Genomic DNA, 27,634 nt, shown 5'->3' with positions numbered 1-27,634 from the left:
GCTTTGCTTGCCTCTACACAAATAGCAAACTATTGATAAATAAACAAGTGTTTGTATTTAAAGTACAGTTCAAAAGCCACCATTAGATTTGTTTTTAATCATTGCCATGATTCACATATATATTTTTTTCTCAGTTTTCACATTAGAACATCGCTTCTTGAGATTACTGAAGTAGTCATGTTACCTCATTATGTTTTATACCTATTCGGACTGATAACTTTTGCCTCGTGGGTTAGAATTTTCCAGAAAGCTATGGTTTTTCTGTGTGGATATTGCATGCTCTCCTCATGCCTGCATGGTTTTCTTCCACAGTATAAAGACGTGCAGTAGGTTAAGTGGCATATCTTAATTGCCCATAGTTGTAATGTGAGCCTTAATGGTTGTCTGTCTGTGTCGGCCCAGACTGGAGACCAGGGTGTACCTCAACCCTTAACAGGATAAGGGGTATAGTTTACAGATAGTTGTATATATTTCAGGGTACTATAACTTTATTTTAGGTGTGCTAATTTTTAATAGCATCAAATAAAAACATGTTGTTCATATACAGTGTGTTGCCATACCAAAAAACATTAATGCCTATTTGAAATTCTTCAAGTAGCAGGTTTTAAAACAGCCAAAAAGAAAAGAAACTGATGAAATTGATGAGGTCATGTTATATTTCCTCTAAATTCTACAGCCATCTAAACAAATGGCCTTTTCTGCTCTCACTGTGGTAGGTATTCTGGTTTAATGTGGGCTGAAACCCACTCCTTAGGGCTGGAGTCAAAACAAGGAGTACAACTTATAATAGCAAACGATATGTTAACTATGATTATTTGTTCGTAACCAACAATCATCAATCAACAGAAGTTTTTTTTTTTTTAAATCAAGGCATAAATGTGTGTGCGCACACAAACACACACATATGTGTGCTTGATTCTCATAAAACTGGAGAGTGAGAACTAAGAACAGAAAGGTTGTCAACACAGAAAATCACAGTTGAATCAATATTACAGCAACAAAAAGGAGGAAAACAGATAAAAGTCGACTTCACAATAAAGTCACCTTATTCTTTTTTATTTCCTTTTTTGGTTTATTTGAAATTTTTCTTTTAAAATCAGGAATCAGAAGAAAATATTTTCTTCACTCACTAAACCAAATTAAATAGAAAAATTGTGCAAGAAGCCTGAGTATTTGGTTTTCTTGTGTGGCATCCTTTTAACCAAGACTGATATCCTGGGTTCAAGTCAGACTACAAGTAATAAACAGCAACCATCATCAGTTATTCTTTCATATAAATGTTAAAAACGACAACAGAAGACAGTAACACATTAGCACACACAGATGTTCTTGCATATGTAGTTTGTTTTTAGACGCTGTAGCAGAGGTGCACTACAACATAACAGAGACATTTTAGGACACCCTACTTTTCCCTGTCACACATGCACATGTAGCCTATATCAGAGCCAGAGAGCTTGGGATGAAAGTGCCTGGATGTCTGAGTGCCAGCATCCACAGCCAGATGAGATTATACACACATACACACACTTACCATCGCCATCATCCCCAACTGCCATGGTTACAGTGTACTAAAGGTAGAAAAACTCCCTGCTGTTTTGGTCTGTATTCACTCCTCTCCCTCTGTTCTTCAGTTCTCTCTGTTGTTTTCTCCTCTGTTTGCTTTCCTCTCTTGTTTGTTCAATCTCTCTCTGTCTCTGTCATGATGAATCAGGGAGAGGCTGTGATAGGCACAGCGCTGTGACTCGGCTACTGCAAGAGATCTCTGTCAGCTTCCTCCCTCAATCCTTTGCCCTCCCTACTTCGCTGCCTGCCTCTCTTGCTCCTCTTCTCTCAGCAGCAGCTGCCTCAAACCCTTAAGAGAAAATGCCAAGAGATGGCCTAAAAGAGATGTGGGGCAAGGGCAAGTAAGAAGAAAAGTGTGTGTGTGTGTGTGTGTGTGAATGTTGTATCTGTATCTGAAATGCTGTAGGTTTACTGTGTTTAGAGGTAAACAACACATACGCTCATCACATCCTGTTTCTGACCTTCCAATACTGTCTTTGATGTACCGTATTTTATCAGTTGAAATCGGGCAAACCAGTGTGACTTGTTAAAAGCCAACATTAATTTTTTATGCAAGAACAGGTTGTGGAAATTAAAATAATCTTTTGTTCAACTGAAAGATTTAAATTAGCTTTTAACAGTTAAACCTGTGAAGTACTTCATAGAGTATACACTGATATAGCTTAGCTTGGCAGTTAGGTGTAAAAACTGATCATTTAAAAGGTTTGACAGAAAGTAAAAAGTAATTTAAGTAATTTAAGTAATTTAAGTAATTCTTCATAAAAAATTGACAAACCCACTACTATTTTTTACTATTTTTCATTTTCTGGCATACCAAATGACTAATTAAGGAAATAATGCCCAGATTGATCCATAATTTAAAAATATTGTCTGCAGCAATGGAAATGCGACTATTTACAGCTGTGTGATTCTTAAAAGCTAACTGTAAGATGACAAGCTGCCCTAGTTTAGAAATCTGAGAGAAAGAAGCTTAAGTACACAGTGGTTGCAGCCAAGAGTGAAGAGCAGAGCATTCAGCCAAAGGTCACCAAGGTGAACATCTATAGTAAACATTCAGAGGGCGATAACAGGAAAATTAAAAACAAACAAACAAAACAGAATAAATTAGGGGAGAAACATAATGAATGAAGATGCTTTTATAACAGTGTCCAGCATAGTACAATTAATCAATAATGTCTAGTCATGATCTGTGCTGTGAAAAAATGCTGAGCAGGCCCAGGTGATTCTCCTTTTTTGATCAAAATGGCAAGAAGAAAAGACTTTGAAAGAGGGGTTTTTGTTGGGGCTCGGATGAAAGGCGCTTCAGTCACAAAGCCTGTTCAACTGCATAGTATTAAAAAAAGGCCACCCTTCCTCAGGTAACTGTCAATGTAAGACTTCATCCGACTGTGTCAGCAAGAACAGCTAGTCAACAATTACATAAAAATGAATAGTATATATTCTATATATAGGCTGTAGTCATTAGCAATATTAATCCACATTTGAGACATCATGTTGAAAAAAGCATAGACACTGATCTACAGGGATATGGTAAAAAGTGACATGGTTAGATAAGTCATCCTTCACCATATTTCAGACAACAACAGAACCAACAGACAGGAACATAGCCTGAATGCTTAAGCCTTACAGTGAGGGGAACTGGTGACTCTGTTATGCTGTGGGGTTGCATTTTGCTGGCATGGTTTGGGTTCACTTGTCCCCTTGTGCTATTTTCACACTAAGAATGACAAATTACTGGCACAGCAACAGTTCAGCTCAGTCCAACCCTTTGTGAGAGACGGTGACAGAAGGACACAAGTGGAACAAGGGAAAGTTGAGAAAAGCTCAACTTTATGCAAATATGCTGTGAATGCCTTCAACAACAGCCAGGTAAGAGCCAAATGCAAACATGTTGATTCCAGTGGAAACCGAAACAGAGTCAGTTTACCACCTACCATAAACTAATTTTAAACAAGACAGCAGAAAAGCTGATTGCTCTGTGTTGACTTCCTAATCACAGAACATGTGTTTAACATGTTATGTAACATAAGATACTGGGACAATAAAAATAACATCTTATAAAAACGAATCATCAACATTGTTGATGTGTCTGGCAGTTGTGAAAAAAATGGCCAGTGACCACATGGCACATAACACCCCCCAGAACTACAGCTTCACAAGAGCCCAGTGATTTGTCGACAGAAGAGTCACGCAAATCAATACAACGTTGTTGAATGATCACATTTATCCTATAATGAAACACTTATCCTGATGAGAGTTGTCTCTTCCAGGATGACAATACTCCATTTTCCCAGCACCTTACTAAGATACTTAATGGATGTTTAATTGGCCACCCGTTTAAAGTATATATAAAAAGTCAGCGATGGACACAAAAAAGAAATGAATGCAATTATACTTATACTTCATATGGTTTACCAGTGTCCACAGCTGTGCTGTTTTCAAACAGCCAAAGCATTTAACTAACTCTAATATTTTATTGCCATGTGGTTTGTTAACTGATTGCTGGTGAATAGTTGTTTAGAGTTTTCAGGGTCTCTCATACAGCATTTGGTTGTAGATCAGGTGTGTAATGGGCCAAACTAAGATAATTCATCCTGATAAATACCATGATAACAACAGTACCACTCCATGTTTTGTTGACCATACCAGTGCCCTCTTACACTTTTCACTGGACTGTCACAGTGCTGACTTTTATTACCATTCTCCTACCATTCTAAATTAAAAGTGACATAACACTTTTGTACATCTAAATAATTATGAGCACAACTTTTATCCCAGGCAAAGCCCAACAGAAGACACCAATAGATTAAAAACACGAAATCAAAACATATAATGACTGCTTAATACACAGTCAAAACTATGATGCTGTTCTAAACCCTCAGGAGGTAGGAATTCAAAGTAACACTACCTTCATCCTTCAGCTGCCACCAGAGACAGAATCATGGCAACTAAACCAACTACACGCCCTGAGATCTTCGCCATGTCTCTGCCCATCTCTCTCTCCTCAAGTAAACAGGCTCCTACAGCCAAACAGGCACCAACCACCACTGTCACTTTTAGACATATAGATATTTTGACAGGCCAGCCTAAAGGTACGAACAGCCAATGATGGACTCTGCTAGACACCAACAACAGACTCAAATGACCTCACAGAGAGCACAAACATTAAGTTAAAAGCCACAAAGATCAGAATTAATTTGTCCAAATGTTACCATGGAAGTACATACTTGCCCATAAATCTTGTTATACTATCATTTACTCAAGAATATTGTTATGTTTATAATTATTATGTGACCAAAATATTACATGTTCAATTTTTACCTAGTGTGCACAGTCTGATCTTGATTATGTTCTGTAAATGACAACAAAAAAGGAACCTGCTGTAAGAGGTCTCATCAATACTCCTTTCACACATTTTACTTTTGAAACTTTTGATTGTCAAACAGCAAAGGTTGAGCCTGAGGACCCCAGAGATCCATAGTCCACACTGCTGTTGGACAGCACAATGCTCAGCTGCAGCCTTCAGCTCAGTTCTGCATGTGCTGTAAAACCCACAGCATCACAAACAGGGATTAAGCCTTTAATCCTGTTAGGTCCTCTTACAGGAGCTCATGGCAACAAACTGACACAACCACTACAGCACATGTTGGTTTACACCATAGACTGTATATAACGATGGACAACGCATCCCTGCCTGTGTTCGGGAAAAAGTAATGGCACAGTGTTCTATGGTGGAGGGAGCACCATTAAACGGGGCTCAATCACTGATTCCTGGATACATGTTGGAGTGTAAGGAAGAAAAATCCAAAGTTCCTACTGGATGTTGTGCAGGTCTTATCCACAGCTACAAGAATCTCTTGCTTGAGGTTACTACTGCCAAAGGCGGTTCAACTAGTTATTAAAAAACTAATGGCATTACATTTTTTAATTTATATTTTACATTTAGTCATTCAGCAGGCACTTTCTCCAAAGTGACTTACAAGTATGGTACAAGGTACAAGGCAAAGGCAGGGTAAGTATAAGGAGGTCTTGCCTAAGGACACACCATTTTCACCATCACTCAATAGTGTGTTCAATAAAGATCACAATTGTTTGTGTTTTATCAGCTTTTGTATTTGTGACTTTGGTGAAGAACAGATCATATTTCATAAGCAATTCACGCAGAAAACCCCAAAATTTCACACAGTGATGTGACTTTTTCTTTCCTGCATATGTCTCGCTCTTCTGTCAAACACATCTAATGTCTGAGAGTAAAAAAAACAGTAAAATCATCTTGGCAACGTGACCCAACTTGGTACAATTGTGACACAGTAAATGAGAAAAAGCACTGACCGTGACTCGGGCTGAGAGCCATGTTGCCTGAATTCAAGGCTTCATCAAAACGAGCAAATATCGTTTGTAACCTGGAAGAGAAAGAAGAAAGGTTAGAACGCAGATAGTGCACATATACAAAAAACTAATAAAATCCCAATAATTATAAAATGTGACACATTCAAATGAGACTAAATTAGATAATGTATATTCAATCATCTTCAGTGAAAGGATCATGACAAAAAAAGCAAGCAGCTGTGACCTAAAAACAGGCAAGGATCTGTGAATCTCAAGTGAAGGTATCGGCATAAGCAACATGTGGACTGTCTGCCTGCTTGTTTGTGGGTGTGTCACACACAGTCACACTCATGAAGCTGCAGCAGAAACACAACATGAGTGCTCTTGACATGCTGCCCAGCAACAAACACAGGCACGCACACATCATTACAAGCCAGATATGTCCAGTCATGTGCTCTACAGGTAAAACTGTTTGCATAATAACAGGGTTATTATCTCTGACAATCCAGAGCCAAATTAGACTGAATAAAAATAACTGCTTTACACAAAGAAAAGACTAACATCTTCTGCACCCTGAGCAGCACACGGTACACATCGGTTACACATGACTACTACAAAAAGAACACAACACAGACATAATTACCCACGTCTAACAACATGCATTAACATGCCCATGCCTCCTTGCTAAATCATTAGCCGTATATAAAAGTCATACACGTCGTCCTGTGTTTGTCTCCCTCCCTGTCTGTCTGTCTTTCTGGGTCTGGTTGCCGGTCACCAGACAGCTTAGAGGCTCCCGATACAAGTTGCCGATTAGTATTGTAATGGTCTCCTCAGCCGTGCTATGATTTTATGTGGTTCACTTCTTTGCATTAATTTACCTCTTTGGTTCAGAAATGAGCTAGCCTTTAGTTGTCGGTACTCATTTGCCCCAGTATTTCCCAGTGGCCTGATTAATAGGTTGCTGCGTTGCTGCGCAACATTGCATTAGCTCCCATGCTAGTGGCACACTCCAGTCCACAGCTCCTCTCAGCTCTTTGTATCCAACATGGTGCAATGACTCTGAGAGGGAGGGAGGAAGTCAGGAGGTGGGAGGGAGAGAGTGAGAAAGACGGAGCCAAACAGAGAGACACCACAGCATGCTACGGGCATGCGACAAAGCACCACCTACTGTCACACATATATACTGTATGCTAAGCACACACATCCACTGAGAAACCTCTACAGCTTTACAAAGAGTTAAATCTCAGGTTAAGTCTTTGAGTGTGTGTGTCGGTGACAGAGAGAGACAGAGAGAGAGAAGGACAAGTAGGCCTGTATGTGTGACAGGCAGCAAAGAGATTCAGTTACCCTTTACATAACCTCCCTCCCATTCCCAGACACACACACTCGTCAAAGGGGGGTGGGCTGTACAGCTAGTCCAGACAAAAAGCAAGGCTGCTCCTCCCCCCTCTATGTCTCTCCTTCTCACTCCACTTGCATATATTTCCTCACTACCTCCCATTCCTCCTTATTTTTTGATCCTATCTAATTTTTTCCCACATTTTCTCAATTTAAGAATCTTGACCTGAAAGTGTTAATACACAGAAATTCAAAAAATGTCATCCTGAGGCCAGGAGAGTTGACTCACACCTCCACATTGTTTAAGTTAAGTTTTTAGTTCTCTACAAACTTAGACTATATTATTAAACATCAGTAACAAAAATGTCAAAAATAATTTACACAGACAATTTACGTTACTCCCACTCTGAATCAGGTTATCAGGTTCAATGTAAAGAGTGCACAGCACAGCAGGTAAATGGACCTGAAAATGAAATAATCTTTTGTTGAAACACCTCCAAAGGTGATTTCAATTTGGGCAACATTTGTTACTCATCAACCAATAAATTTATATGAACATTTATTGTGGCTATACTTATTCTGAAATCAGAAGCCTCCAGACATAACAATCTGCATATACTGTAATTGTGTAACTCCTAGGAGTGTCTGAGAAAACTGCATGGATACTTTAAAAATGCATTAAAATGCACCTGCAGTTTTAATCTGTACTAGTTTATTTAATACTCAGCTCTTGCTCAAGCAAAACAAATGACAAAAGGTATAATTCTATAATTTCCTGAACTGCATTAAAAAAGGTAAATATACCTATTAGTCAGTGCCTCCAAGCCAAATCCAGATTATTTGACCTGGCAATGTAAACAATTTGTTATATTAACAAAATACAAACATTTTGTTTCAGGCACTTTTTCAAAGTTAAGTGGAGAGAGCAGACTAAAAGTCTTGTCTAAAAATTATCATAATGAGAAGCTGTTTTATTCCATCTCAAGGATTTCATGTAGTTGAATAGTCCTTCTCTGGTCAACTCCTCACTATAAAGTTTGGTCTTTTTCACACAGTAGTAAACTAACAAGTTTAACATGCCAAGAACATAAAGAATCCACAAGATAAGTCAGCAACATTGTTTTTCTGCGTTAACCTTACAACCTCTTACACTCTGCCTTTTGCACTCTACTTCTGTGTCATGGCCATATCTTTTTCTCCATTACCTTATGCTATTTTTACAGAGTTGATATGTGATTTTTTTCAGCAAGACCCTGGCTACAGCCCTTTGGTGTGCCTAGTAGCCATTTATGAACACAAACACACAGATATAACATACCTATTTTGCTCACAAAGCCTGCAAATATTTGAAAGAATTTCCTGAAAGAACACGCAACAACTGGAAGTGAATCTGTCTGCTATTTACATATTACCTCAAGAAGACAGAAAGATGGCAGTCTGCATAAATCCCCCATGCACAGACAGTGTGTTTACACTGGAGGCAGACAGACTTAATATGTACAACACATGACACATGGCCATGGCTAGCATTCACAGACACAAGACTCATGGTGAGCAGTCAGCACACAACACTGGCTGTTGCTCAGGTCTCTCACATTGAAGAAAGAGAGACGGGGGCTGAGGTGGGGGCACTGTGTGCTTAGAATAACCCTCAACTGAGCACACGTAACCAGGACGACCAAAGAAGGACAAAACCACTCAATGGACGTCTTCACATGACATGAACACACACACAATTTATCCAGTTTTTACCAAAATCTGTTACTCCACCCAATGCCTTTGTACCCCATCTGCCCTCTCCCGCCCTCCTCACCCAGTCAGTCAGCATTGTGCTCTGGATGAAAGTGCCTCTGTGTGTGTGTGAAAGGCAAATGGTGCATGGTGTGGCCTGGGACAGACTGAGTGCAAGGCCACGAGATCCACAGATCTTTTGTTTTGTTTGTGCACACACAAACACACACAAATAAAAATACCATCAGTGTTGTCACAGACAGATATTATTGATAAGTGACACCAGAAAAAAAATCTCACCGTGCAGCAGGCAGTCCTCTCTTTCCCAGGTCTGCTCTGACCCTCTCTCCAATGTGACGATAAACATCAACCAGTGTTGTTATGGAGGCCTCACGTACCTACACACACAGACAAAATAAAATTAAACTCACATATTGTGTATAAACCAATGTTTATATTGCCTATGTAGGTGTGTGTTAAAAAAAAACTGTATGATTATAGTTAGTTTTCCATAATGATTGCAAAAACACTACACTCTTTTTCCACTGCATGGGATTACAAAGACTAAAATCTGCAAACATAAACATGTATTAAAAAATAAATCCTTACGGTTCTGTAATACCCCTAATGGGAGACATCTGATTTGCTACTTATGTTGTGTGGCACTGTTGTGATTGGGTGGTGGAATGGGAGAAGAGATTCTCTGCAACTGAGGGTGAGCAGGTCTATTGTAGATGTTCATTGGTTGGGACTGTATGTGGGTGGATAATCATTGGGTAAATGGTAGAAGCAGATTTCAGCTTTGGGGTGCAACTCCACAGGAGCTTAAACCAAATTCTCTTTCCTTCTCTCTTACTCACACACAGCTAGCAAGCACTGTTGAGTGGGTTTATGGCTGGGTATTGGTGCTAATGATTCAGCAGTGTAGCTGGGTGGGGGTAATACAGAGCCCATCTCCTCACTAATAACAGTAATAATCACAGAGCTGCCCTAAGAGGCCTGCCACACACTCGGGATGCTGAAGACTAAACCACAGGCTTAGCAGAGAGGCTTACAAACGGATACAAGGAGCAAACAATGGCTTCTACCCACTCTCTTGTATTATACTGGAAAGCCCTGTGCCTCCTACCTGTGGGTTTTGGTCTCCAGTTAGAGAACAAAGATGAGGAACTAGTTTACTGAGGCTCAGGGGCTGTGCTCCAAACCTGAAAACAAAACAGAGAGAGTTGACTATTAACCAAAATATAAAGTAATACTTGGCCATGCTTTTATTCTCAGGGGAAAGACTATACGTTTAAAAGACTGCCCTGATGTATGAACTTCAGGATACACAGAACTAGCTTGCTGAATAAAACAATGAAAATTGTGTTCACAAGATTGTCACACAGAAACATCAGTTGTGTTGTGCACAATGATGTGTATATATATATATATAGAGTTTTACAGCTACTGCAGTATCTAGAGCTTTGTGACTGACACACACACACACACACACACACACACACACACACACACACACACACACACACACACACACACACACACACACACACACACACTATAAACAAAATCAAAGTGCAAACTCAGAAGTAGACCACTTCTATGTCAGGCCTTATAGATAATCATGTACGCTCCACAAAGGCCTTTAGCTTTACTATAGGGTTGCAGCTTAGTAACTGACCCTACAATGTCACTTTTCATTAGCAAAAAGATGTTAAAGCTAGCACTGTAAGTCTAACAGCCCTGATTTGCTGTCTAGTGACCTTATGGTGAAAAATGCAGTCATCAACAAATTGCACCTGAACTGTTATCAAGCTGATGCCAATCAAGATGCAGTGACAAAGCATCTGTTGAGTCTCTTTCTGTATGTGCGTTTGTTTAATGACACTTAAAGACACAAAATGCATATAAACTATGACATCAGCTTCTCTATAATTCCAAACTGTGTAGAATACTAGACAAAGAGAAATCCTTGTGGAAATAAGAACAAACTAATTCATGTACAAGGCACAGAATTCAACTAAATTAAGACAAAAAGGTGTGCCTGCAGCATACAAAAATGTTTACAAAACAACAAATATAAATGCATCTAACTACACAACATTAATTCTAATCATAAGCTGTAAAAAAGAATTGTGTTTACTTAAGGCAAACTATTTCGTTTAGTTTTATTTCTTGTATTGTCCTTTCTTTCCTCTTCTCAGACAAAGTATTTAATACTGTCTGTGGCTTCTGGAAAAATATCTATAAATGGACCAACATATATTCATTGAAACATAATCCTAAGATACAGCCCAGTTCCTGTTATTTGTTTATGTCAAAAAAGCAACTCTCCCATTGAAACAGATGCTGAATATGAGACAATGCAAAGGCTGAGGGGAAACAGATTTTTTTAAATCTCTAAAGGCAGCAACATGTGAGTGTGGAGACTGTAACTATACATAACATTAGTGGTGATGCCATTTGTTGCACAAGTGCCACCCTTTAGAGTCACAGAAACAGCTAAGAGGATTAATCCTGGAGAAGGAGACTGTGGACATGTGTGGGTTTCTTGAACAAACAAAGTGGGTCATGTATGGCATGCAACATAACAGCAAATGGAAAAAAGCTACCTAGGAGACATTAGAGATAACAAGTATTTGGTTTACAGTAAGCAGGATAGCATATATTATACATATACACTGTGACTTTATTAAAAGGACTAGTGGTATGTTCTTTGGCCCACAAAATGATAGAAAGCATGCCTAACTTTAACAGATTTGCAATTCACAATGTATTTTTCATATTTTGCACTGACACAGAAGGAGAAGTTACTCACGTGCTGAGTGTGGCACTGAGGCAGAGGCAGATTCCTTCTCGACAGCGGAAGTTCTTGTGTTTGAAACCAGGAAGCAACCTTTCCCAAACGTACTGGACAAAGAAGAATAAGAAGGATAAGTATTGGAGGGAAAATAGAAGAGTGAGGGACAGAGGGTGTTAGTAGGAAGAAGCAGAAGTTGTTTCTTCCAGGCAGCTCAACAAGGGTTTGAGTAGATTACAGAGTACAGAGGAGGTTACAATCTGTGGACATGTGTGGTGTGTACACAACACAAGCAGAGTGGAGGTGTAGCCTATGTAATTCCTTTAGAGACCAGAGGAGGGAGCACAAAACATTATGCACCTTTCAACTATAGTATCTATTATTGATGTGGAAGTAGCTGTGATTTGTCTGTTGTGTCTCTGTTCTGCATCTAAATCATGTGTTCTGCTGAAGAACCAAAGTAGCAACAAGTCACCTAAATAGGTTGTTACCAAATCCTTTTTATGTCTAGTATAACAAAATGCACAAGCATTCATACCATCTAATGTTATTGTCTGAACCTGAAATTCAGCAGTTCCTAAAACATTATAAAAACAATCAATGTTCAGTTTTAAACCGAGATCTAAATTATCTGCCGCCCACTATTCAACTGATGAGCGTGTATGTATATATACTGTATATACAGACAAGAAGTTTTGAATGAGATTCTGCATCTGTATATGTGTGTGTCTTACCATGGGCGAGGTGGTCTCCATGCAACGGAGGATCAGAGCTTGGCTGTTCTCCCTGACCTGGTCCTTTCCATCACCCAGCCTGTCCACCAGAGCTGGCAAGACTACAGACAGAAATCCAGAGATGGACAAAGGGAAAGAGAGAGACAGAGAGGGTGGGGGTGGACATGAGAGTAAGTTAATTAAAAATGCAAGGCAATGTTTTTTACACCAAGTAAAGGAGATATGAGGCCACACATGACTCTGAAGATTTACCAAGTTTAAATGTCTAAGATAACAAAGACTGCCCCCATGTGGAGCGCTTTTAAAACAGAGAGATATTCAACGACAAATGTTCAGCATTAAAACAGTCTGCAGAAAACTCTATGTAATACCAAAGCAATGGCACGCTCGACATCAGGGCTCTGAATAGACCCGTTTATAGAGAGGGAAGGAAATGTGAAATAGACCGTAACTAAAAGTGTCAAGATCATCAAGTGCTCTCATGTCAGCTTCATTTAAACACATATATCTTCCACTAGCTAAGCCTATGTAATGTGATATACACCAAATAAAGAATGAAATATGAAAAACAAATGTATGCATGCGAAATATGACAATTTTGGCAAATACTGAAATGTTTGAGATGGTTACTTTAATCCCCTGCAAAATAATCACACGAATACTCAATGTAGCTGAATCTTGATGTAGTATATCCCTCTGTGCTTCCAGAAATGAGTAAAAGCAAATCCATGATCCAAGCAAAGACAAAACACTGGAAATGTTTATTTCCATCTGTAAATACTTGCATACTAAAGTCACAGCAGAAATGAACTATTTACTCCTGTTTGTTTAAGATTTGCTAAAACTGACAGTGCCTAGTTGTTTCAGGAAATAATCTAGTTACTAGTAACTCTGATAACGTGATGTCATCTGTGTGTGCATGTGTTACCATAACAGTTGGCTGCCTTGGCAACAAGGACAATACCCTCAAAGAGAAAATAATGACAGGGGGCATTGAAGAACCCCACAACGTCATCTGCAGTAGTAAGGATGAAAACACTTTTCTTGTATGTGGCAAGTTGACTCATTTTGTTTCTAATTGGAAAGCCGCACAGCAGCTGGGACAATCACATAACTTCAGAAGGTATTATCCTGTTAAATCACAGCTTTATGTGATGTGTATGTTTCATATATTCATTTCACATCTGTGAGCTACTTGACAATATGCTAAACTGCATCAGCATCAGTGCTTCTGTACACGCACAGTGTAATGGCAGCAGCCCTGTACAGTGAGTCAGGCCTTTGGATCAATTTGATCACTCAATGATCTCATCTTCCTCCCCTCAGAGTGTTAGTGTGTGTGTGTGTGTGTCAGTGGGAGGAGGGTAGAAGTAGGGAAAAGAAGCAAAGCAAGCACAGGAAGGGAGAGATGGAAGTCAGATGCAGGCAGATTTCAGAGTGAGCGATACATCTAAGAGATGTTTTCACCAACACATAAATGAAACACACACACACACCCCTTGGCTAGGGCATCATCCTAGATTGTGACCGAAATGTCTGTAAGCACTTTATACAATGTGACAGGTTCATTCATCTCAGAGTTCATTGTAGGATTGAGTGTGTGACAAGAGCAAATCTGTCTGACAAATACAGCTGGTGTCACCTTAAGCTGGCGCATATAAGACACTCTGAGAGCATGAAATCCGATACCAGATTTAATCTATGAGATCATATGAAAGTTAGGTGTGGTTTTGGGGTGTAACAGGGAGTGTGGTGAGCAAATCAGAGCCTAATTTAGAGACTTAAGGACATATAATAAGGGAGGGTGTCAGGCTTGAGAGTTGTGAGGCTGTTCTGTCTTAAAGGAAACAGCAGGCAGAGGCTAAAATGCTTAAGCATCTTATCTGACAGACAAATGTTCACACCTTATGTAACATGACAGTCTTTAAGCACTTAGTAATTAAAATAATGTACATACATTTAGCAAAAGACACTGTTGAACCTGATGAACTGACAAAGAAAAAGATCCTTGCAATCACTTTTGCAGACAAACTAAATTACAACCACAACGAGGTGTTGTCTTGTTGAATTGCCAAAAACAGGTTTGTACACATTTGATATCTGTTACATGGATCAGGAAATCAACTCCCAACATAAAAAGATTTGTGTGCATCACAAAGTTGTTTTAACTTAGCATTCCAAACACAAGAAAACAACTCACTCCAACAGCCGCTAGTGTGCAACCTCAATTAAAAAAACAAATGCAAACTTTTAATGAATCGCAGTAAGATATCTCACCTGTGCCCAGGTATCCTTTGAACCGCTCTCCAATGCGGTCCACAAATGCACCACAGATGTCTATCCCCAACAGTGCCACCTACAAAAATCAGAGTGTGAGAAAGACAAAGGCTACAGTGGGTCATGCACAATAATTCATGTGTAGATTCAGATATTTCACAAGAGTTCATTCATTATGTTTTAAATTGACTTCAGTGCAGAGGTTTAAATTCCAACTGCAGAGGTTTTAGCAAAATGTTAAGTCTGATCTTAGCATCTTAGATGAATTTTTAAAAAAATGCTCAAACAAGCATCTTCCTGAGGTTTGCTGACTCTGTAGACAGTCAAGAGTGTGGAAGTAATTTTGTAATAATAAAGGAATCAAAGTCACTCCCTGTTTCTTCTTCAACCTGCCTAAGTACATAAATCTGATATTTGGATGAAGCCTGTCATGTCACACACTGACATACAGAGGCTGGCAATAGATGAAGCAAATAAGGGAATTTTCAAATCGACACATGGTTTGTTCTGATCTGATTCAGTGCACCGGTTTGTAAAGTTGGTCCATTTTCCTTTTGGTTTGGTTTATTTTCATAAATAGAAAAATTGAAGCAAACAGGATGCATCACTGCAAGCCACGCAAGAATTCTCTTGTCCAATCTTTGGGTAAATGGATCTGGGCCGGGAACAAGGAAATAAACAAGGGAAGAAAGTAACTTCCAGACTAGTGAATATTCATGAGAGAAAAACTGCTATGCATGCATGACAAAATCAGCACTTGGTCATAACCACAGTAATTATCTGGACATAATGTCAACAAATCTCTGGCAACTGAATGCATCTTGAGAGAGGACTTTAAAATACAACACTGCTTCACACTTTGCAAAGAAAACAGACTGTAAACTAGCAGTTTAGCTAAAATACGTTAAGTTAGACTGTTCCCACCACAAATGAACCACTCCAAAGTTCATCTGGGACTACACCAAGGATGTGTCTGTTTTTATGGCCTGCAAAACACTGTGTTTAGACTTGTTCAAAGAAACCAGACAGCCATTCAACCAGACTAAAAAAGGCAGATTTGAAATAACCCTTAGAAATAAAATGTATCTACAATTTAGTGTTCTGTCAAATAAAGTAAATCCACATTTATTCTCAAGATTAACTGACTGAGTGCTTTTCATTTACAAAATACCAGAGCAGAAAGTTTAGTAATACAACTTATTTTTCAATAACCCCCCCCCCCATATAAGACCACGTGATCGATAAGCAATGACATCTGAGCTGTTCTTTGACGGGCAGTTCAAACTCAGGCCTTTGAGTTGAAATGATTACATAACACATATGTTATAATGGATAATGTGTTTGATAAAGAGATGACACTCTCAATAATAAGTATCAATATTTTCCTATACTCCTAGTCAACAGATATGGCATTCTTTTTAATTCTTTTTATGTCTCCCCTTTTTAAATTCTGTATAACTGCACCTTATGGAAGCAAACTGATTTGTACTTCAATTAAAATTTTAAACTTTAAATTAAATTTGGTAAAACTCGAATGACTTCATCAGGATATCAAAATAATGACTTGAATCAACTGTAGAATAAAATGTTGAAGTGTAGATTATCATCTTCAGACGTGGATACTCAGTGTCATCATGTGTGTTATAGTGGCCTTGACGTTCCCATTCCCTGCCTCTCTTTCACCCCACTGTCCTTATGTGGCTCACCCACATAAAAATAAAACTTGCTTGTGATATGACTCATAGGGGGAAGGTAGGCTGGATTCTTGTCTAGTAGTAGAGTTAAGTTTTCCACTGTGTTTCTGATTAAGATCACATCCCACAGTGCTGTGCTCCTGGAATGCTTGTGTTGGCAACGCTGCAGTAAAACTGAACACTCCAAAAAGAAAATCCATTAAAATATAGCTCTCCAGACCTCTCTGTCCTGTACTGAGAAGGGAGTCAGGCTGCATTTGTTTCCCAATTTTAGTCAAAGGAAGCCAAGGCAGGTAGTTACAGAAAGAAAAGATGAGGGGATGAGGAATAGAAAACTGTGGAGGCCAAGAATTACCACAGAAAACAAAAATCACAGAAAAACCTTGATCTCTGTGTTGATTTGACGATTCTCTTATACTGACCTAATTTGGGGGGGGAGGGGATAGAAAACAGCAAGAGAAAGGAGAAACAGTGTAGGAAGAAAATAGCCATCAGGCCTCTCCTCCCCCCTATACTCAGCACCCCAACAAGCTTGGTGCCCATAACCATATGGCATTGTCACATGGAGAGGAGAGACACAGAGACAGAGAGGAGGAGAAAGAAGACAAGAGATGGAGGAAAACTGGCTTGCTAGTCACCTTGACCAGGAGAAAAAATGGACACAGAGAGGAGGTTCTTTCCTGCTCTACAGACCTCCTGAAGTGAAAGGCCTGCCTAGGGGGTAAAGAGAAATAGGGGGGGGGGGGGGGGGGTTCCAAAAGGCTACCTAGGTATCACTCCAAAAACACTGGTGTCTAATAAAGGTCAACCATGACACACACATAGAAATATTTCACAACATACAACGGCATCTCTAAACTGCAAAATTCAAACCATGGCGACTGAGGTATGCTGGAGAAAAAATATTTAGTCCTGTATGAATAGTTCTTTGTGAAGACTCAGGTTGTTGAGTGTGGTGGCTTAGCCTTCTAATGCACATACCATGTACAGGGTTTAGTCTGGATTCTAGAGAGGCTTAAAGTAAGTTTTTGGGGAAAAAAAAAAAAACCTGGTCCAAATCTCTGGTCACACACAAATGTTTGAGGCAGGACAAAATGAGGCAGACAGGAGACTATTGCTTAAGCTACTGGACTAAATTTTTATAATAAATAATTAAAAATACAATTTAAGCTGAGTTTTTACAACTATACTTTTTGTAGTCACTGTGCAATTCACATTTAGGTACACTGAGGTTCAGGACACAATAGCAAAATATGCCTTTGTTTTATGTTGTGCTAGATTACAATAGCCTATTTTATTATTGTGGTTTCATTTAATTTATAACCATATTTCCTTGCTCATGAATGGTGCACACTAAACACTAATCCCCAAGACAAAATGCCCTTTCTGACTGTGGTGTACTTCCTGCAGCTGCTTCCCATTAAATTCTCTTCGCAGGCTTCTTCTGTGAGGCACCTGCAGGAAGAGTTGTATCTGCAGGAAGAGCTGGCTGAGTTTGACTAGCCTCATTGAGTAATTGTTTAAAATTTGAATGTATTGATGCAGCAGTGCATACAGAAATGCTGGCCTCAGAGTGTTTGCTCTGTTGGGTGGTTGTACCCTAAAGCCCTGATGGTACATATTGTCATATCTGATGCCAAAATAATTTTGCATGCTTGACTACTATTACTTCTCAAAGATCCTGAAGATTAAAACATCTGGACGGGACAGGCTACCAGAAGCACCAACCCTTAAGTGGTTCAGCGGTCTTCCCATCATCTGGTCCAACTGCTTATACACTAAATCGATGTGCTCTGTTTGTGTCTCTCACATAGGCACAGAACATAATAGGTGAATGTGCGTCTGTTGTAAAGAAAAAGATCGAGACCATGTAAATCTGACTCTTTGACCAAAAAAAAAAAAGCTCTAGTCAAAGTCACACAATGAAAGAGTGGATAGAATAGATACAAACATGACAAATTGGGTATTTTATCCATTCATAAAAGAGGAATATGAATATCTCCTTATTTGCACATTGATTTTTTTTTTTTTATAAGCCACGACTCTGACTCTTGTCAACTATGAATCATCTCTTCTCTTTTCCCTCGCTGTGCTGACTAAGCAACTTGCTAACAGCCACCCCTACACCCACCCATCCACACACAGACCTTTTGCCCATCAGGAAGTCAATCAGCATCACTTAAAGTACGCTGTCTGAAGGTCTCCAGTTTTCTGTTATTTATATATGAGTCATTCAGGTACAAATTTGAACAAAACATCATAGAAATGGGCAGAACATATAATTAATAATCAATGTCTTCATCAATATTTGCACCTAAATCTTAAAGTCTTAATTTAGTTAGTTAAAAAAAAAACAACAACAAATGTTTGATAATGGAAAGTGTGCTGCTTGAAGTAAGTGAGCAATTAAAATATCTCCATTAAAGCATCTATACTATAACCTTCTCTCTAATAAACATAAATCATTTACTGCATATTGATTCCAACTCGCTGCTACTTGAGTCTGGATGAGTGTAATACCTTGGCAAAAATGTGACATTCCAGCATTTATGAGATATGGGAGAGTGCAGACAAGGCCACCTCACACACACAGAACATGAAGCAAGAGAGAGACTAGAAAAACTGAGAAGAGGCAAAAAAAAAAGACATATTGAGAATGTGTTTCTATGTAGGAGAGAGACTGAGGGGGTGTAGATGGAGTGAAAGCATAAGTCAAAATAATGAGTCTCCTAGCCCCTCCCCCATATCATCCAGTCCTCCAGCAGTCTACAGTCCTGACAATGGGTCTTATCCAAAACAACTAAACCCTAACAAACCACAGGAATGCCCTACAAATTTTCTGCTGTCACTTGGATAGCATTTAAAAATGTCTGCCTTTTGTGATCCAGCAATAGATATCAAGACGAAACACACACTTCTTATTTTCTAGGTTTGGCAAGATAGAATAAATAAATCTGGAAATGTTTTTAATTTGATCAGATAAAGAAGCAAGCAGGTTTATTAGTCGTTATGTGTGAGATCAGATCAGATTTATACCACTCGAGCAATTTCAGTTCATTTAAAATATCCAGCTGAAGTTCTTAGCAATTAAACCATGCTTCTGGCAAATATAGCACATACTATTCCTTCTCTTATCTCTTCACGTCTTCACGGTAAACTGATGGAAAATAATGAATGAACAGACCAAGGGGGTGACTGCTGCAGTGACACTGCGATACCCTCTCACGATGACTGTCCAGAAGATATCTCACCTTGAAATTGCTGGAGTTCACCCATCCCGTTAGCTCGTCTATTGTTTTATCCAGCCGAGGTTTGTCCTGGTCCACGTCCGTGGAGCGGTGTGGGTCGTTCAGGTAGTCTATGAGCTCCTGACCGACCTGCAACCTGCGAGAAACATCTTTCTGTAGTACCTGCTGGTAAAAATAGTCCATGTTATCATGTTCCTCCATTGGGCACTCAGTGCCGAGTGGCCAGCCACAGAAGCCGGCCGAAGAGAAGAGACAGTGGCTGGTGGGACGGGGTGTGAAGGACCAAAAGATATATTATTTGTAATCCCCTGGAAGGACAGAGAGGCTGTGCGGTCTGGACTGTGTCTAAATTATGTCTGGTCAACATGCAATCCCTTTGAGAAAAGTAGAGATTAATTCACATAAGCCATCCTTCAGCCCAAATCAATCTCAACTTCGTAACGTTATGACAAAGACGTAGCTCGCTAGCTTGCAAACTATACAACGTTAGCTCAGAAAAACAACTTGAACTTCGAAAAAGTTTAGGAAACGTGTAATTGTAGTGGACTCCAGCGGGTTCTGTCAATATATCCGCATCAAAACAAGCTAGCAGTCCTGTTTGGCTAACTGTTATGCTAGCAAAAATAGCACTTAGCTAGTTAGCACGGAGACCCAAACAAGGATAGACAGTTTCACAGCTAGCTCAGGTGGCTAACGGCAGTTATCCGCAGGCCTAACTCTGCCTGGCTCCACTCTTCTTTTCTATTCCATGACCACAGGCTGCAAAGTCCAGCTGTCAGCTCCTTCAGCGGTAAAGTTGCAGCAAACCTCCACAACACGGGTTCAGCTCCAGCCCCGCGGTAACTGGTTTCGCTTTAATCCAGGAATAATCGCCGCTACCGCTAAAGCCGTTGAGAGGCGCCGAAAGCTAGCGCGCTGCCGGGGACCGCAGTTTACCAGGGGGTCGGCTGCGGACCAACGATCAGGCCGATGGGTCTTCGGGCACCGCACAGCTGGCCTGCGTAATGCCTGACGAAAAATGTCAAATTATTGAAGTGTGACCACAATGAACCACAGGTATACTTCAGATTGAACGTTAATATATGAACTATTTAAAAAATAAATAATGTGCTATAGCTAATATCTCGCAACGAGCCGCACTGTTTATGTGGGTGTATCTGCCGCCTACACGGCGCTGTGCTGACATCTAGCGGCCCAATGGAGGACTGCACCGCCCTGAGTTTCCCGCAGTTTACTAGAAAGTACTGTGACAAATCTGACACTGGAGAGACAGAGCACATTTACTATTAGTCACTTTTATTTATTCATTGTTTATTTTTCATTTATTTATTTATTTTCTTAAACATAAAACTGTTAAAACATCTGTCAAAGAGAGGACATTAGTATCACAGCCATTCAAGTCAGCTATGTATCCGAGTCTTTCCTCACCTGACTGCTCTCCTTGTTTCAGTCCTATCCACAGTCCTGCCAATCTCCCAGTCTTTGAGCACTTGGCACTACACGGCACTTGCAAGTCTCGTGTTTAGCACAATATTGCAAGCTGCTTCTGTTCAGTTGTATTTTCAGTGCTTCAAATGACGGTATTTCACGCCCCATATGTGGTACTCTGCATGGAAAGACGGATAATGTTGAGATCCCGTTGATCTGAAGAAGTGTCTTAATAGAGTGAAATAAACAGTTGGTTCTGAGGCTTTCACTGTCATTGTATATAACTTTCCTTTACCACATCTGTTTTGTAGGACTGGATGATTGGGAATTTCTTGCTGATCAATTACATTTATTACAATGGCAGATCTTACCAGACCTGTATCAAATCCTATTTCTAAATAACTCCTCATGTACTGCTTGGAGCATTAAGCAAGTGGAGTATACTGAATAAAGATAATTCATCATATACTATAATATAATATCATCAGTAACCTGCCAATTACACAAAACTAACTTTCAAATACATAAATTCACGTGATTGTCAAAAAGTTTCGGTGCGTTTGCTCTCAATCTCATACCTTTAAGCAAATTTCCATTTCATTTTGAAGCAAACTTGCACCTTTAGCCCTGATTGATATCCAGATGCACGCAGCAATACATTTGAATTTCAGACTTAACAGTCCAGTTAAAAACAGTGGGTATGCCCCAGTTGTACCTGTTGATGTAAACAAGTTTTTCTGTGGTGCTAACATAATCCAGGATGTAAACAAACGCTTAAGTAGTCAAGTAGGGGCTAGTGAACAGGGCTACTGACAAGACTGGATCAGGGCCTACAAGCTAACGTGACCACGCAGTACACAGGAGACACTGAGGGTCTTAATCATGGGTCCAGTTTCTCTTTTCCATTTCAAAATCAATGACAAACATAGTCTCCCTCTCTGGATAGACAGGCGTGGACAATTACAATAAGCACTGAAAAGAAAAACAATATTTTGTTGGCCTACCTCAATTTTGAGTGAGTTGCCTTAAGTGTATTTCTTTTTCCAATGCAAAACATTCTCTATACAAACAGAATCAGTATCTCAACAGAGGTTTCTCAGATTGCACAGATATGTCACATGTGCCATTCTGCAGTTCCTGTTTTCCCCAGCAACTCTTCCATATTAGAGAGTCGACCCGGCTGTGCCAAAGTTTCACTGTTTACACCCAGAAAACAGTGGGTTTTTTTTTCCACACTTCAGTTCTTCTCTCCCTCTGTGCTGCGTGTTTATTGGTCAAAGCAGAATAAATCACAGGATGGTCACATAGAGTTGTCACATGATTGGTCGAGATGATACTCCACAGAGAGCGAACGGTTGTCCAAGATGACACTTCTTTTTTTTTTTTAAGTTTGAACACGATGCTTTGTACTTCCACTGTTCAGACTCTCCAGCTGTCCAGATGCAGTCCACTGTACCCAGAGGTGGTAGGGTCAGGGGTGTAAGGAGCAGGATGAAGTGGAGAATCTGTTTTTGTCCTTACAGTGAGAGAGAAAACATGAGACAGAGAGAGAAAAAGAGTCCATCCATCCGTCCACGATCTTTCCCCCAACCCCCTTCATGCCAAAACCCGGGGCTGCTGCAAAGCTGATTGGTGAGCAAGAGGAGAGAGGAGGGACAGGTTCAACTGATCAGGGATCAGTGGCGATCAGTCTATGTTTTGATCAGTGATCAGGAGCAGTGAGTGGGTCCAGCCCCTCCTCTCCCCTTTACCTACCCCAATTCCCCCCACCCCATTTCAGCCCACATCAGAGCAGCAGGACCTGTAGACAGAGGTGGCCCCCCCTGGCCCTCCACTGTCAGAGGATGATGCAGCAGCGGCACAGACGCTGGCCACCTCCATGTACAGAGGGAGGGGGTGTCACTGGAGCAAAGTAGGCATGAACTTTGATCTCCGGAAGGTGGGCCTGTATAGGGAAGAGGTACGTTAATACGAGGTTATACAGAAAAGAACAGAAAAAGAAATTAATTGAAATAAAAGATGTAACTGGGGAGTTTTAGAGGTGCTAGAGCTATTATGGTTTTTTAACCTCCTGAAATAAAAAAGTGACAAGAAACAGTCTGTATATCTTGAGTTCCACTCACCCGGATGCGTTTGATGCCAGCCCTGGTGACTTGCTGACAGTCGTAGAGCTCAATGCGCTCCAGACGATGGCAGCTCTTCAGGTGCTCCAGGGTAACGTCAGTGATGAGGGGGCAGTTGTCCAGCTCCACCACGGTTAGGCGCTCTTGACCACAGGTACTGCTGCTCAGAGCTCTGATGCCATCGTCTGTGATTAGCTCGCAGTGGGATAAGGACTGTCCGGGACACAGCAGAGAGATAGTTGGATTAGACCTCCATAATCATGCACACAAGCCGATCCAAAACGAGGCACCAACTATAACCGCAGATGTAAATGTTTACCAGTGCTTGCAGGCGAGGGCAGTGGATAGACAGCTGAACCAGGGTGTTATCTGTCACCTGAGAGGGGGACAAACTTTGTTCACATTTCATTTGCCAGATGCTCAGTTCTCAGCATTTCGTGACACATTGCATGTTTTAGAAGCAGCTTCTGAATTGCACACTGAATTGAACACTGTTACAGCTCCTGTGTCACTTCCTCTCTATCTTGCACTCTACTTTCTATCAAAAATTACACTCTCACTCTGTCTTTTTTCTATACTCTAAACTCTACCCATGTCTTTGAACGACTCAAAGGCAAGAATTATTACAGACTCAGCATAAATAAATATATGAGCATAAAGTTAGGTGTAAACAAAGAAACCACAAACTCTTACCAAAATACATTCTTCTAAGTCCATTTTTTCAAGCTCATGACAGTTCTGTGAAGATAAACAGATTCTTGTAGCTTTTGGGATAATGACATTTAATTCAAGTCAGAGAGATTGAGGTCAAATGAATGAGTGAAAGCAAAATTAAAAGTCACCCTGGCCAATACAGTGAACCCAGCATCTGTAACATGTGAGCATCGTGCAGCTTCAAGGATCCTGAAAACAGACACAGAAACAGATATAAATGTGAGCACTACTTAAAGCTGCTGATGTCCTTTTGAAGGACTGTGGGACGGGAGATTCTGTGCATCCTTGTGTATGTGCATATGTTTTTCTCACTTGAGTCGCGGACAGTTAAGTCCCAGTGCAGTGAGGGAGGCATCAGTGATGTTACTGCAGCCAGACACACAGAGGATCTGCAGCTTGTGGCATCCTCGACACAGACTGACCAAGCCTTCATCTGTAATTTGCTGGAGGCAAAAGACCCATAAAACAAATTACAAAACACAGACACACACAGATACATCCTTCACATCAGTCTTCCTCTCTCCACCCCATGACCAAACATTTATCTTACTGTGCAAGACTGCATATTGATGGTGGTGAGTTCCGGGCAGTGTTTCTGAAGGTGCTTCAAGGCGCCATCATCCAGCTGGGTTAAAATAAAAATGCACAGTACTCAGTCATGACAGCTTATGTATGTAACAGTGTGTTCATGTATTTGCAAGGGCTTATAACCAACAATCAAACATGTCATCATTGCGGGTTCGGGTTATTTTTCCAGTCAAAAAGAAAAGAAAAAAAATTTTATTTGGAAAAAAAGACTGAAGAAAATGTTGACTTTATAGTAACAAAATGAAAAGAGAAACAAATAAAAACAAAATACTAATCTTACTGAATCACGACATAACAAAAATAAAAAAAAGACATAAAGCACTATACTTTTAAATTTATAATCGTGTGGTGGAAACGGTAAGTGTGGAAAAGGGCACATTTCTGAAGTATAGCATGAGCTGTGACTTTGTTTACAGTAAACTGAGTGCTCTGGATGCAGGTAACACAATATGCTGGTTAATGGAAGATAGAAACCGGACAAAACCAACATGTCTAAATCAGTCAACTCTTCAAAATATATTGGTATTTTATAATAAAACTTTGTATCAAGAAATAATAATGGTGTTTTATGATCTTAGTAAACACACAGAACTACAAATTAAATGTTTTATCACCGATATGTGGGGAACATGTGTTTTAAAAAGGAATGACTGAACCTTCTGAAGTGGAGAAGTGCCCATACTAAAAAACATTTTTGCTCTCCCATGCACGTGTGTGCCCAAGTGTGCGTTTATGTGAAACACTGTACCTGTGTACAACCTCTGAGGAACAGTGCTCGTAAACCAGTGCAGCCTCTAGCCAGAGCCTCAATGCCATCACGAGTGATCTGGTCACACCATGACAGGTTCAACATCTCCAGCATTCTGCAGCCATCACTGATTGAGGACATCCGTATGATTCAGTAATAAAAAGAGAGCGTTCAGGTGTTTGAGTAAGACAGGGATGCAGGCAGTGTGTAGTGTGTGTTTGATGCTACCTGAGAGCCTTGAGGGAGTGGTTGCTGATGGACACACAGGAGGTGAGATCTAAGTGTTTGAGTTTGGAACAAAATTTGCTGAGACTGAGGCAGGTGCTGTCTGTGATCTTGGTGCAGCCATTCAGGTTCAACACTTCGATGTTCCTGCAGTTCTGAGCAAATGTCCTGGGAAACAGTCGGGAGGGAGAAGGGGGACACTCAAGAGCTGCTTCATTGAATAAATAAGATGTCAGATGATTGGAGTTGCTCAGGAGCCAATTAATACAGTCATTTACAGTCCCTAGGGATGTTTTACATGTTTCTTTGTTATGTTGCTGTTAAAGAAAAGCTTCTATTGTACATCTTTTAAAACCTCTTTGGTTGTAGACATTATATAAATAGTCAAGTGAAACCATGCATCAGGAGGTTCAAAGGTTTTATATGAGAAAATGGCACTACCGTTCTTCTTTTTCTACTCATGTACACTCTTAAGTAGGATAAAGTGGAAATGTAAATAACTTCAGAGCCAAGTCCCCTGGGACTACAGAGGCACAAGCTGCTTAAACTTTAAACATAAACACACAGGGACTAAAACAGCATGTAATCAAACCACATTTACTGTATCAGTGTGTGTCAGAGAGACAATGAGAATCTCACTTCATGGAGGCATCTCCCACACTCAAGCAGCCCCTGAGGCTCAGCTGCCTCAAGAAGCCTCCACAACGCTTCGAAATGTTCTCCACCACCCTCCCCTGAGAGACACAGGGACAGAGAGAGAGAGAGAAAGACAGTAATATGACTTGGTGCACAGGACAGAGGATCAGCTGTGACGTCACAGTTGGCACCAAAGCCTACTGACCCAGCACTAAGCCCTGGACTGGATAATGCTACTCAACATGCACATTCGCACACGCACAGCTACAAAACTGCAACACATCCCTCACCTCTATGTCTGTCTGGAAGTTGAACAAGTCGATTTTCTGCCAGTTGCTGCCATCTAGGGCCAGGACATTCCACGCCTGATAGGATCACAGACAGGTTGTGGAGAGAGACAAGTAGGTCAGACATAGGTGGGGGAAGACTACTTTGTTATCATAAGATGTGGGAGAAATGAATCGGCATATTGGGGCAGACTCAATTGTACAGCTCTCTATACACAAAAACTATTTCCATTACTTGTTTTTGTGCACATGGAGCAGGTGCAGTAGTTGCACCTTTTATACCCATTTACAGTATCTCTAGTGTGAGGATTTGCTGTTGTTAAATAGGAAATTATAACGTCTGATGCTTTAATATTAATGCAGCTGCATGATTAATCAACAAAATCATCAGAGCAACAATCACAATGTCTGAAAAGTCAAAACTATACTTTGGGTTTGTCACAGGTACAAGATTCTTCTTAGACAAATACCTCAGAGCTGCCGTAAGCGAAGCAGCCACCACAGCTCTGTGTTCAAAGTCCCCATGCCACAGTGTGGATATTATTCACAGACAGCTCATTCATAAACGGCTTTCAGCAGCACTGCACTATATCAAAGTGGTGCTTTGTCATATCCAGCAGATGGCACTATGTTAGAGGCATTTCTAGAGAATCCAGTTAATTTATAACCGTAGCAGAGTTTATAATTACATCAATCGATTCTTTTAAAACAGTAACTCTGCTAGTTCATGGCGGGTGGTTTGGAGGTGTAGAGAGGGATGTACTTACCTTGGATACTTGGGCACATCTACAGAGTGTGACCACATCTAGATAGGAGAATATTCTGGAAAGAGAGACAACAAGACTGAAGAATGGGTTTGTCTCAGATCACTAACTATTCTCAGATAAAGAGCTTAGATTTCATTGAAAATATTTCCTTTTGTGCTTCTGAATATATGTTTTTAAGTCTGTAGAAAACAGAACAATGCCCTGTGTTTGGTGGCAGTAGTGCCCCACAGACAGGCGGCGTTTGAGCTGTGGGCCGGTCAGCCACAAAGGGCTGCATGCAGCAGGCTACTGGGTCAGCTCAATCCATTAATCTGCCAATGAGTAATCTCTGGCACTCAGACATGCAAGGCTACAGACAGCTTGGGACAGACAGACAAACATGCTGTATATACATACACAGG

The 27,634-nt window shown here is 40.3% G+C and overlaps 2 protein-coding genes across 24 annotated transcripts in view; both read right to left on the bottom strand.

Moving 5' to 3' along the window:
* clasp2 (cytoplasmic linker associated protein 2) overlaps window positions 1–20,685 on the bottom strand; it is a 49,481-nt gene extending 28,796 nt beyond the window's left edge. For 8 of the 22 annotated variants that reach the window (XM_026349532.1, XM_026349537.1, XM_026349541.1 and 5 more), the window contains exons 1-7: window positions 19,721–20,684; window positions 14,776–14,854; window positions 12,499–12,599; window positions 11,783–11,874; window positions 10,094–10,169; window positions 9,265–9,362; window positions 5,896–5,966 (exon numbers count right to left, since the gene is read on the bottom strand). In XM_026349532.1, coding sequence (XP_026205317.1) covers window positions 5,896–5,966; window positions 9,265–9,362; window positions 10,094–10,169; window positions 11,783–11,874; window positions 12,499–12,599; window positions 14,776–14,854; window positions 19,721–19,918 — 715 coding nt within the window. In that variant the 5' untranslated portion in view covers window positions 19,919–20,684. Of the gene's footprint in view, window positions 1–5,895; window positions 5,967–6,773; window positions 6,924–9,264; window positions 9,363–10,093; window positions 10,170–11,782; window positions 11,875–12,498; window positions 12,600–14,775; window positions 14,855–19,720 lie in introns of those variants that run through there. The other 14 variants (XM_026349535.1, XM_026349539.1, XM_033326255.1 and 11 more) reach the window with 5 other exon arrangements.
* A 1,831-nt stretch (window positions 20,686–22,516) lies between these two features.
* Window positions 22,517–27,634, bottom strand: part of fbxl2 (F-box and leucine-rich repeat protein 2) — a 14,067-nt gene continuing 8,949 nt past the window's right edge. For both annotated transcript variants that reach the window (XM_026347844.1, XM_026347845.1), the window contains exons 3-14: window positions 27,234–27,288; window positions 26,470–26,544; window positions 26,183–26,277; window positions 25,547–25,711; window positions 25,319–25,445; window positions 24,533–24,607; window positions 24,295–24,425; window positions 24,111–24,171; window positions 23,962–24,006; window positions 23,588–23,644; window positions 23,269–23,481; window positions 22,517–23,090 (exon numbers count right to left, since the gene is read on the bottom strand). In XM_026347844.1, the coding sequence (XP_026203629.1) occupies window positions 22,983–23,090; window positions 23,269–23,481; window positions 23,588–23,644; window positions 23,962–24,006; window positions 24,111–24,171; window positions 24,295–24,425; window positions 24,533–24,607; window positions 25,319–25,445; window positions 25,547–25,711; window positions 26,183–26,277; window positions 26,470–26,544; window positions 27,234–27,288 (1,207 nt within the window). In that variant the 3' untranslated portion in view covers window positions 22,517–22,982. The remainder of the gene's footprint in view (window positions 23,091–23,268; window positions 23,482–23,587; window positions 23,645–23,961; window positions 24,007–24,110; window positions 24,172–24,294; window positions 24,426–24,532; window positions 24,608–25,318; window positions 25,446–25,546; window positions 25,712–26,182; window positions 26,278–26,469; window positions 26,545–27,233; window positions 27,289–27,634) is intronic.

The sequence above is a fragment of the Anabas testudineus genome, chromosome 11 (genome assembly GCF_900324465.2).
Source record: "Anabas testudineus chromosome 11, fAnaTes1.2, whole genome shotgun sequence".
Classification (NCBI taxonomy): Eukaryota; Metazoa; Chordata; class Actinopteri; order Anabantiformes; family Anabantidae; genus Anabas; species Anabas testudineus.
The sequence above is the reverse complement of the archived record's forward strand: the minus strand, read 5'-3'. Positions and strand labels throughout refer to the sequence as shown.